Here is a 10,616-nt window from a genome sequence, read left to right as displayed (position 1 = left end):
TGCGTAGCTTCACAAGGTTAATTCGTGGGTTGGTGGGACAGTCATACGTTGAAAGATTGGAGCGAAGGGGCTTGTATACACTGGAATTTAGGATGAGAGGGGATCTGACTGAAACCTAACTGTTAGCAGGTAACATGTTCCCGATTTTGGGGGGAGGCCAGAACCAGAGGCCACAATTGAAGAATATAGGCCATTTCGAAGTTGAGGAAACCCTTTTTCACCCAGAGAGTGGTGGATCTGAGGAATGCTCTGCCTCAGAAGGCAGTGGAGGCCAATTCTCTGGATGCTCTCAAGAGAGAGTTAGATAGAGCTCTTAAATATAGCAGAGTCAAGCGTTATGGGGAGAAGGCAGGAACGGGGTACTGATCGTAGTTGATCAGCCATAATCACAGTGAATGCCGGTGCTGGCTCGAAAAGCTGAATCGCCTAATTCTGCACCTATTGTCTATTGTCTATTGTCCTTGGTAAAATGCTGCAATTATCTCACTTTCTATGCCCCTCATGATTTTATAACGCTTCTTCAAGACATTCCTCATCCTCCTTCTCTCCAGGAACTACAGACCCCGGGTTTCCAATCGCTCGCTGTAACTAGAGATTTCCATATACGCCCTAAGCGCCTCTCCCCCACCATTTGCGGCCACGTTCGTCTGCACCCGCCCAACTGAAAGGGAATGGACGAATGCCATATCGAACCGCTGTGAGCATTCAGTTTCAGGAATTGAGTTTGCGTTTAAGCGGTACCACGCCATCAACTTATAACACAATAGCGAAGAAGACTAATATTAAATCCAATGCCTCTTACCATTTCGTCATGTCAGTCCATAGCATCGTCTGTTGCCGATATAAGGTCTTTCAGCCGTTTTGGGGGCAATCCCTATATTCCGCCTGTCTCGCATCTAGCCTGACTGTACGCGGAGAGGTTTCTTAAACATCCGGTACTTCTTGGTTCTTTCATTACCCCTTTATAACTCTTTTCACACCTGTTCTTTTCTCCTTGCCTCCCCATCACCTCCCTCATCTGTTCATTTTCCTGCCGTTTATATGATGTTCCATTCTTCTATCAGCTCACTTCTTCAGGCCATTAGTCTTTCCACTTTGCAGCTCCCAGCATCCTACTACACCGCTTCCCCCACCCACATCCCTTCCACTCACGTGGTTGTACCATTCAAATTCGAGGTCGTTGTCACTTCCTTCCCCAACCTTCTGGTTCTGCCTTCCTCACACTTTCTCTCCAGTCCTGATGAAATATCGCACTGATCCTGCCTCAGATGCTGAATCCTGCAGCATTTTGAGTGCGCTGCATATAGGTTTGTTGGAAAGAAAACTGGCCTTGTTTCGCTTTCTTGACTGAAAGGTAATATTTAATGTTTTTCACCGACCGGTTTCATGTTCATAGAGCACTGTCTGTTGTCAAAATGGGGATCATATGCTCCGTGGTTGCAGATTGCATTTGTTTAATTCTCGGTACAAGGACACCTTACAATAATAATACAAAGGTTAATAATCATCAGCATCATCATTCTCAGACAGGTAAACCTAGGGATGTTTTCAATGGAGCGTCATATTCTTTCAATGGTTAACTTTATCTTGATTTCTCTGTGTAATGATCTTATTTATGTTCAGTGGTGTGTACTTCATATTACAATTACATGCGCTCGCGTGGTGCGTTGAAACCCATTTTTGATGATGAAGGTATGACCTCATCCCTTTTACCTGTATGTCTTATAGATTCTAAATGCCCCCTTCAGTACTAGACTCGCTTTAACAAAAGCTAGCTCGAGTGCATCAGGTTTTTTTTTTCAATTTTGCTTCGTGCATTTTCGAGGTATTAAATTATTAATATCGGATCATTGAATTAGTTTTGTTTTATGGTCACTGTAGAAATCTGATTGGCAAATGTTCATCAGCCTTCCAACAAAAGTTTTCCTTTTATCACACAAAACGTACAGAACTCAGTACATGGAAAATCAGCAGAAATGTGCCGATTTGAAAGAGGAAACTGGAAGGCTTTGGAACGTGAACAGACTATGCATTGTTCGGGTTCCCATCCCCCTGCAAAACTAGTTTAAACCCCCTTCCACAGCACTAACAAACCTCCCTGCAAGGATGTTCATCCCTCTGTAGTTCAGGTGTAATCCGTCTCTCTGGTACAGGTCTCACCTTCCATCTTCTCTCCGTAAACTTTGACGCCCTCACTGATTAAGATCCTACGATCCTATCCCATGCCACCGGGCTCAAGGGCAGATTCTACCTCGCACTAAAAGACTATGGCCATTGAGTGGTCCGCAGGTCCGATAAAACGAGCTGTTGACCTCGCACTCTATTCTAGCTAATTAGATATTTGTCTTAATGTGCGGGTGGGAAGGTGAACATCTCAGTGTGGCTACTGAGTGTAAGTGCATGTGACTTTAAACTCCACTTTGTCTTTGTCTTTTGTCGGTGAAGCGAGCTGCCATTCTACCTTCCACCACCAGCCGCTCCCCGGCGTTGTCAGCAGGTTTCTGTTGGGAGTGTCCCTCTCTCTGAGCCACTGTGTAGACTCCTCAGAGTGAGGGTCATTTCGTCCGGTCTCTTGGCGGTGAAACCGTCGACGGGCTCATAGGAATTGACAGCGCCAGCAACAGCGGAGTAAAACAGGTTCTCCAGTTCTTTCCCCGGGAGCTGTCTGTACCAGTACATGTAAGGGCTAGCTCTCGTGCCTTTCACCGTGCACGTCATCGTCACGTTCCCGCCGGGGGATCTCGGGAGCACGGCCGGTATCTGGGCGATCGTCTGCGAGCTGACCTTTGGGAAAGAGACGGGGAGAGGAGCACGGTTAATGATGCTGGTGGAGATCTGGGGGTGTGGGGGAGGTCGGTTGAGCAGGTGATCAGTGTAGCTCTGGAAACGTAAGAGGAAAGGAAATGATTAAAAACAGTGGAACATTAGAAAGAAATGGAAAAGCAGCTGGGAAATAAAGAAAAATAGAGGGAATTAAAAGGAAATTTTGAGAAAGAGGGTAAATCGTCTATGAACGAAAATATAGGTGCAAAGACTGCAAGGAGGAAGTGAGGAAGAGAACGAGATTTGGGCAGGAAGAGTGAACCTGAGGCTCGCAGTCTGTAGCAGGAGAAAGATGGACGGATTGTAAAAGGAGGATAATTAATTTAGAAAGAAATTAGAAGATGAACACAGACGGGCGAAAAGTGGATCAGGATATAAAGAAGGAAAGGGTAAAGATGAGAACAAAAGTGGTCATCAAGTTTGTAGGCGCAGGAAATTGCTTACCGTGGGCCCAGATCATCAGTCCGAGGAACACAAACATCCCTGTTCAGAAACGTTCCTTCAGATAATGAGCGAGTCTTGTGCTCAGCTGCCGTTTATCACATTTGTAAAGGCAGAGAGAGCCAGGAAGAGATGCCAGCCCATTTGAACAGAAAGATCCACCCTCCACCTACAATTCGACTCTTTATTGGCGGATGAATACAGTATAAACGACATGTCAATCGCTTTTCTTTTTTTGTTCTGTCGCAATCCAGTACACTGAAAGTTTGACTAGCGTTAGTTAATAGAAATTTACTTTGAAATATTTTCAGCGTTCAGCGCCAGCGACCCGGGTTCAAATCCCGCCGCTGGCTGTAAAGGAGTTTATCGGCTCTCCTGGTGAACGCGTGGCTTCCCACCGGTTATCGAAAGCACTTGTGTAAACAAATAATAATTAAAAAAAAGCATGATCCTCACATTGCTGCCCTGATTGTCCAAGGCTCTATTCTGCAGATCATGACAGTCTCCTCAACACGAATCCGTTCTTGGCTGGCAAGCTGCAGGGGGTCGAGGGCTGATCTGGCCACGGTCGGAGGTGAGACAAGATCAGCCTCGACGGGGTCTTCATGATATGACAGTTCACGGCCACTGGACGGTATTCATTCGAGACTTTAAGTTGGCCGTTGTTGGCTACTGTGACCAAACATGATGTTTCCACGCTTTCAACCCTGGGGGTCAAGTTGGAAATGCGCTGGGGAACTCCACACAGACGCTGAGCAGATTCCCTCAGGACCTTGGAGTTCACAACTTGAGAACACAATGCTTTGCCCTGTCCGAGTCTCCCCAGAGACCTTATCACCTGCTCAGTAGATTTGGTGAACCGGGGAATTGGTGGAAGGTGAGGATGGGGTTGTCAAACGGGACGTTCGGAGTTGGGATCTGGAGTTGTGGATGGCGGTGCAGGGCAGGGAGGGGGTCTGGCTTAGAAGAGAGCATTTGGCAATTCACTTGACTTGCATATCGTTCATGTAGATCAAAGCATTGAGGTCGTAACATGAAACATGAAAATAAATAACTGGATTGCAGGTCGAGAATAACGTGTGAGAACCTGCCCAGTTTGAGCGGTGAGTGCGGACTGTGAAACATTTGTGTTTTCTTCCCGACGGAAGGAGGTGGAAGGAAATATTGGGCTGAAATGGTACGAGAATTGGCCGGCTGTTTTACCGTGGCAGTGGGATGTATAGGTAGAGTCTGTGGAGGGCAGGCTATATCTCCTGATGTGCTGAGCCGTGTTTTAACCGGCCATGATACATCCACGGATATGGTTATACATGGGCTGATGTGTCTGCAAGGCACGCAAACTAACGATTTTTATTATGCCTGAGCACGTAGTTAATTATCTTCTATACTGGTGGTACCCCGGTCTGGTAGGACTTTTCTACGGGGCGTAAACGTAAGATGTTGCGGGAGCAGTTGACCCAACGCACCACCGGCGCAACTCCCCTCCATCTCCCTGAGGCAAAACAGCGACCATTTCGGACTTGGTCCCGGGAGCTAGAATAGGGATTCCTGCACTTAAGTTCGTTCATTTCGCCGGTAACGGAACAGAGACTGATATCTCAGCAGGACGTGCCTCTGCTGGAGGTGTCAATTAGCATCCGGTCTCTCTCTCAGAATTGGTGGAACCCATTCAAAGCTGGTCCGTGGATCGAGAGCTCTCTCTACCGTCGCTGTGGAGGAAACACCAACCAAACCCAAGTTTATTCAAATACTATTAATTTCTTAAGCGAATTCTGTCGTTGTAAGTTTCCACACAACACTCTGTTATCCTGTCTGACAGCGGAGACTGGAATCTGACAAGAGGGTGGGGATCTCCGTGGATCACAGAAAGTCGAAGGCAGAGCACCACAGCACATGAACTGGCCCTTCGAATCGAGGTTAGAGTCACAGAAAGGTAGGGCTCAGAAACAAACGCTTCGGCCTATATAGCTGAGCCGAACTATTTAAACGGCCCAATATCATTGACCAATCCCCGGATCAGATGCCCTCCATAGCTCTGCCATACATGAACCAAAAGCACCTTCTCTGAAACGCTGATATCGGAATCTCATGCACCATTTGTGCGCTGGTTCTTCCTCATCCCCTGACTGAAGACTTTTCTTCTCATGCTCCGCTTAAGCATTTCAACTTTCACCCTCAGCGCATCTCCTCACGTTGCCCCATCCAGCCTCTGTGTAAAGGCCTGCTTGCATTTACTCTAGCTATATCCCTCATACACGGCCAGGTGGCGCTCGTGAGTCTTGGACCAGAGCCCGCCGAGGAGAAGGAACACTGTGATTTTACACCTCCGCTGCCTTCCGGCCATGCGCACCCATGGGAAAGGCTTCGGGGGTAAGCCCCGAAGAAGAAATCCGGAGCCGGCGTCCCTAAGGAAGCTTGATGTTGTTTGCAGCTTGACTCTGGCAACCTGTACGACGACAACTGCTGTCAAGCAGTAGCGGCGCTTGCCCTTCCCTGTTACTACATCAGAGACGTGACGAAGCCGCTGCATGGACAACTGCCGGTTCTTCAAATCCTCCCGCCCAGGCTTGCGCCCTGGAGTGGATGCAGTTCGCCAGAGAAGCGAACCAGTGATCCCCTGGGATCTGCGGCTACGACTATTATTACTACTTCTGTTCATCCTCATAATTGTGTATCCCTCTATCAAATCCCCCCTCAGCTTTCTGCATTCCAAGCAATAAACTCCAAACCTATTCAATCTTTCCTTATAACTGGGGCCCCGGAGTCCCGGGGACGTTCTTGTATATTTTACTTTCAAACGCGCATAGGTCGTTCCGCAGGTATATAAAGGAGTCGGTACAGAAAACTGTAAATTAGGGCTCTCCAACTTCTTTCTCAACTTCAAGATATCTGGTAACCAATCGTCACCACAGCTTGTTTTGTCGTCCAGCCTCTTGTTTAGTTGTCTGTTCCCGTTTCAGTCACACCTCGTGATTCAAGCCTCGGATCCTCCAGCACTTGGGTCCAGACAGTCTCTCGCCAGTGAGGGAATAGCCACGAATCCGCGTCAGCCATTTTACTTTCTCAGAACCCTGGCAAACGTGCGGAGGCGTCCCCCGTTGAATTTGCTTCTGGTTTGCAATTAGCACGCACATCAGGTCCCCACACCGTCTGCACCACGCCATCCTCTCGCAGTCCCCATCGGACAGGAGGTAGAGAAGGTGAAATTCCTCACAGGATTAAGTTCAGGAACAATGACTTCCCTTCAACCATTCGGCAAACAGACCGGCACGAATCGAACAATTTGTCAAGCAATTGACTCCGATTTTTTTCGTTTTTTTCAAATGTGTTGTGAACTGCATGGATTGTGTATAATTACAGTTTAATTGACTTTTCTTTCTGGTGAGTCTTGTGTCTCTGATGCAGCTGGAAGTTCCTTTTTCACTGCGCATGTGCAGAGACGATTTTGGGCGGATGACAAGAAACTCAGCCACGGGATGTTGCTTCTCGAAATTAAGTTTCACTTCTCCATGTTGCGAATAATCTTACAGCCCTCCAGCTGGCTTCCGCTCCCCTGACTCTCGCTTCTGAAGGGTTTTTGTAGCGCTCCTGTATCTGTCGGCTCCGCTGTGAGTACTCCAGGCGCAGAGAAGCAAGGCCGAGTGACTGACTTGCAGCTCGGAGAGGTTCAGGAGGAATAGCGTTTCTTCGGGTCGCACGGCGGTGAATCCATCGACAGCCTCCTGCGGTGTAACCGAACCCGGGCTCACGGAATAAAACAGGTTCCGAAGCTGCTCTCCCGCCCGCTGCCGGTACCAGAACATACTAAAGGTACCGCTGCCCGTCAGAGTGCATCTCAGTGTCACGGTGTCTCCTGGAGAGCCGCTGTAGGCCACTGGAGTCTGCCGGATTGTCTGCGAGTTCGCCGCTGGGGAAGGATGTCGGGGAAAAGAAGCATCAGTGAACAGGCAGTGTCGGACGGTGGGGTGTGGAGAGACAGTTTCGGCGCGGTGGGGAAAAGGGATCCACAGGGTTCGGAATGATGGGTAGTAAATTTGGCAAAGAGACATAAAGAGACAAGACATCGTAGAATTGGAATGAACTGTGTGCAGTGTTCCAGTCTGCGTATCCTCCCCCACCACGGCCTGGCCCAATCCCAAACGTCAGGAGCACGGTGCAGAGTTACCGTCTCCATATCTCTCCCTGTGCCAGATTCGCACCATGCACTCAAGATGGAACAGTGCAGAGCAAGAAAAAGCCTGATGCCAGTCTACCTAATCGAGTCTGCCGACACGTGTTCCATGGCCCTTTCTTGTCTCTCTATTCACGGGTCTATCTAAATAATTCTTCAAAGTCACCATCAAACACCCACTGTGATTACAAAAGTGGACATGGAAATCTCCTTTTAACATTCCCTCTCTCCCTTTAAACTCCGGCCGTCTGACATCTCCGCACTCACTGTGGTTGTCCGCCCTGATAAGTTTACAGACCTCAATCACTATCCTTCCACCGCCGAATCCACTGCTTGTCTAACATCTAATTAAAGCTAACACTGACCAGTTTCGTGACAACATATTGGGAATCCGTTCACAAAAACAAAAAATAAATAAAACAAAATAAAAAAAAACAACAACAGTACATTGGATTCTTCCTACAAATGCGGCGAGAAGAATTGACACACTATTTCAAAAGTTGCCTCGACATAAATAAAAAAAATGCACATTTGCACTCTGAATTTCAGATATTTATCTTTACAACTTCAACCTCGAAAGATCCTTCTCGCTTCCATGGCCACTTTTGAATCTCAATATTGACGGACACTAAATTTCATCTGTCCTACGTGTCTCGCCATGGACAATGAGCCTTGATTCATGCATCTGAACTCCTTAAATGAAGCGAACAAACGATAAGCAAATTAAATCTTTGCAAAAATTCTTACGCTGAACGAAAAGCACCATCGCGATTAGCAGTATCAAACGCTCAGTCGACATTTGTTGTTTCATCTTCAAGTAAGATGGCAGACTATACGCCACCAGCCCCTTTATTACGACTCTCGTCATGTGATTGGCTGTTTTACCCCTATGTCTCTGATTGGAGGAATGTGCGCAGAATCGGATCGATGGAGACCGGATGTCCAGGTGCTGCAGTGGAAACAGGGGGCACTCCGTATCCACACGGGGATCATCTCAGCGATAACCCCTGCGGCAATTTATAGACTTTAAGCAAATTGCACATCTTACTGGTTTGTAATAAACTCACTTGATATTGAACAACAATTTAGTACGGGAGATCCCCTCTTTGAAATTAATAAGAGAACAGCAGAGTAGCTGTTAGCGCGACACCATAACAGCTCGTCCTGAGTTCATGGTGAATTTCAGACGGCATCTGTGAGATTTTGTACTTTCTCCACGTGAACCACGTTGGTTTCCTCCCACCTCCCGAAGGCGGACCGTTTGGTAGGTTGATTGGTCATTCTATTGTCCTGTGGTTAAGCTAGACGGGCCACCCGGCTCGTTCGGTCGGAAGGGCCAGTTGCACGATGTAATTCTAGATAAATAAATCATATTAAAGTACGAGGGGATGGTGCGTTTTTAAGAATTTTCAGACTCTTATTTGGAGTCAAGATCAAAGTTCAGTTGTGCACAAGTACATCTGAATCAGATAATTACCCGTCTGTGAAACATTCCAGGATTGATTGTGATTCAATGCCAAGCATAAAGCACAGGGCAGGATCATTACAGACAACACAATAGCAACCAGCAGTTTACAAGGCACTGGTGCAAACAGCCGTGTGCAAACAACGATTAGCAGAACGGTCACGTGTGCAAACGTCAGCAAACAAATCTCACCGCCCACTTATCCAGTGCGCATGAAGTGATCCGAGCGGAAAGGATGAATGGTAGATGCTTGATAAACTGATAACGCAAGGGGGGAGTGGAAGCTGGGTGGGTGGGATGGACAGTGCAACAACACGAGACAGCGGTTTTACTATGTTAGGAGTTGGATGTGATCTAGAATGTCAACGCCGCTTGTTTTGAGGCTCCAAATCACAGGATGGCAAGGGTCTGCAGAGGGTTGTAGAATCAACTCATTCGGTGCATCCAGCAAGAGCCCAGCGAGAGCTGTGGAATAAGCCAGCCCCAGCAGGGGCTCAATCATCCCCAATAGTCTGGATATTGTTGGGAGATGAGCGTCGCGCCCACCAGCACTGAGAACCCGCGCCACCAGGGTCATGTCTTCGTCTCCTTGCCAACATCGGGCAGCAGGTAGAGGAGACCGAAGACCCGTACTTAACGATTCCGGAACAGCTTCATACACCGCACCAGCAGATTTATGAAGATTCATGAACTCATGAAAAGTGATTTGTTATTACCCTTTTACTCTCCGTCTCTCTGTCTGTCTGTCTGTCTGTCTGTCTGTGTCTCTCTCTCTCTCTCTGTCCCTCGCTCTCTACGACATTATATAACGTTTTGTAGTAACATCCTGTGTCACTGTCCCTCTCTCTTTCTCACTTTCACTGTCTCTCTCCATCTGTCTATCTCTTTCTCTGCGTCCTGTCAGCGACATGAGCCCGCGTTTCGTTCTGCTTTCTCCATAACTGCGTGGGTCTCCTCAGTGTCGTTCGATTTCCTCCCATAGTGCAAAGACGTAAGAGTTGATTAATCAAAAGGTCACGTGGGAGAAATTGTCCTGCGCGTTTCCGTTGGGCTGGTAGGATTGCTGTATCGCCAAAGAAAGTAAGTGAAAACAAATTATCCAGGAATTTTAAAAGAAATCACTTTAGAATTAATAGAAATACGTCATCACTTCTTCCAGTTGACAAAAACAGGCCAGTCCTGGATTTGTCACTGTGACACAATCGTGGAAGACGTGAGCCCGATATATTACATGTGCTGCCACCTCGAGGAAGAACAAATGTACTTCAATACAGCCGAGGAAACAGAGTTACCACGGCGTTTGTCGGGGATCAGTCTCACCTCCATCGTCCAAGTTGGGGAACGGTTTTCTAAGGGAGGTCCACCTCTTGAAGCTCTGCGAGGTACAGCAAGCGCAGAAGAGGACGGCCGATTGAGAGGGCGAGGGTTCCTTCATTTCCAGTGACAAGCACGTATCACTGAACATCTTGGCCGTGTATCCGACAGGCGTGTAGGTGCTGATGGAGACTTGCCCAGCGGAGGTTAACAAGAGATCCAGTGCCCACACATTCTCTACCAGTACCAGCGTGCATGCGAAGTGCGTCTTCCCGCCAGCTCCAATCGAGGGGGAAGAATGTATTGATTAAGTAGCGAAGGGCCACTAATTACAGTTTGGTCCAAAAAGGGTGTTCAGCTGTCTTGAGTCAACTCAGAGGTCGCTCCTCCCATTCTCCGTCA

General features: G+C 47.8%; 1 gene segment (V, D, J or C); it reads right to left on the bottom strand.

Moving 5' to 3' along the window:
• Positions 1 to 6,788: 6,788 nt before the first annotated feature.
• Positions 6,789 to 10,365, bottom strand: LOC132386564 (T cell receptor beta variable 30-like). The segment is given in 2 exon segments: positions 6,789 to 7,171; positions 10,221 to 10,365. Coding segments are annotated over 2 exon segments (528 nt in total).
• Positions 10,366 to 10,616: the final 251 nt, after the last annotated feature.

This window comes from Hypanus sabinus, unplaced genomic scaffold (genome assembly GCF_030144855.1).
Source record: "Hypanus sabinus isolate sHypSab1 unplaced genomic scaffold, sHypSab1.hap1 scaffold_1212, whole genome shotgun sequence".
NCBI lineage: Eukaryota > Metazoa > Chordata > Chondrichthyes > Myliobatiformes > Dasyatidae > Hypanus > Hypanus sabinus.
This window is presented reverse-complemented; position numbering and strand designations above follow the sequence as displayed.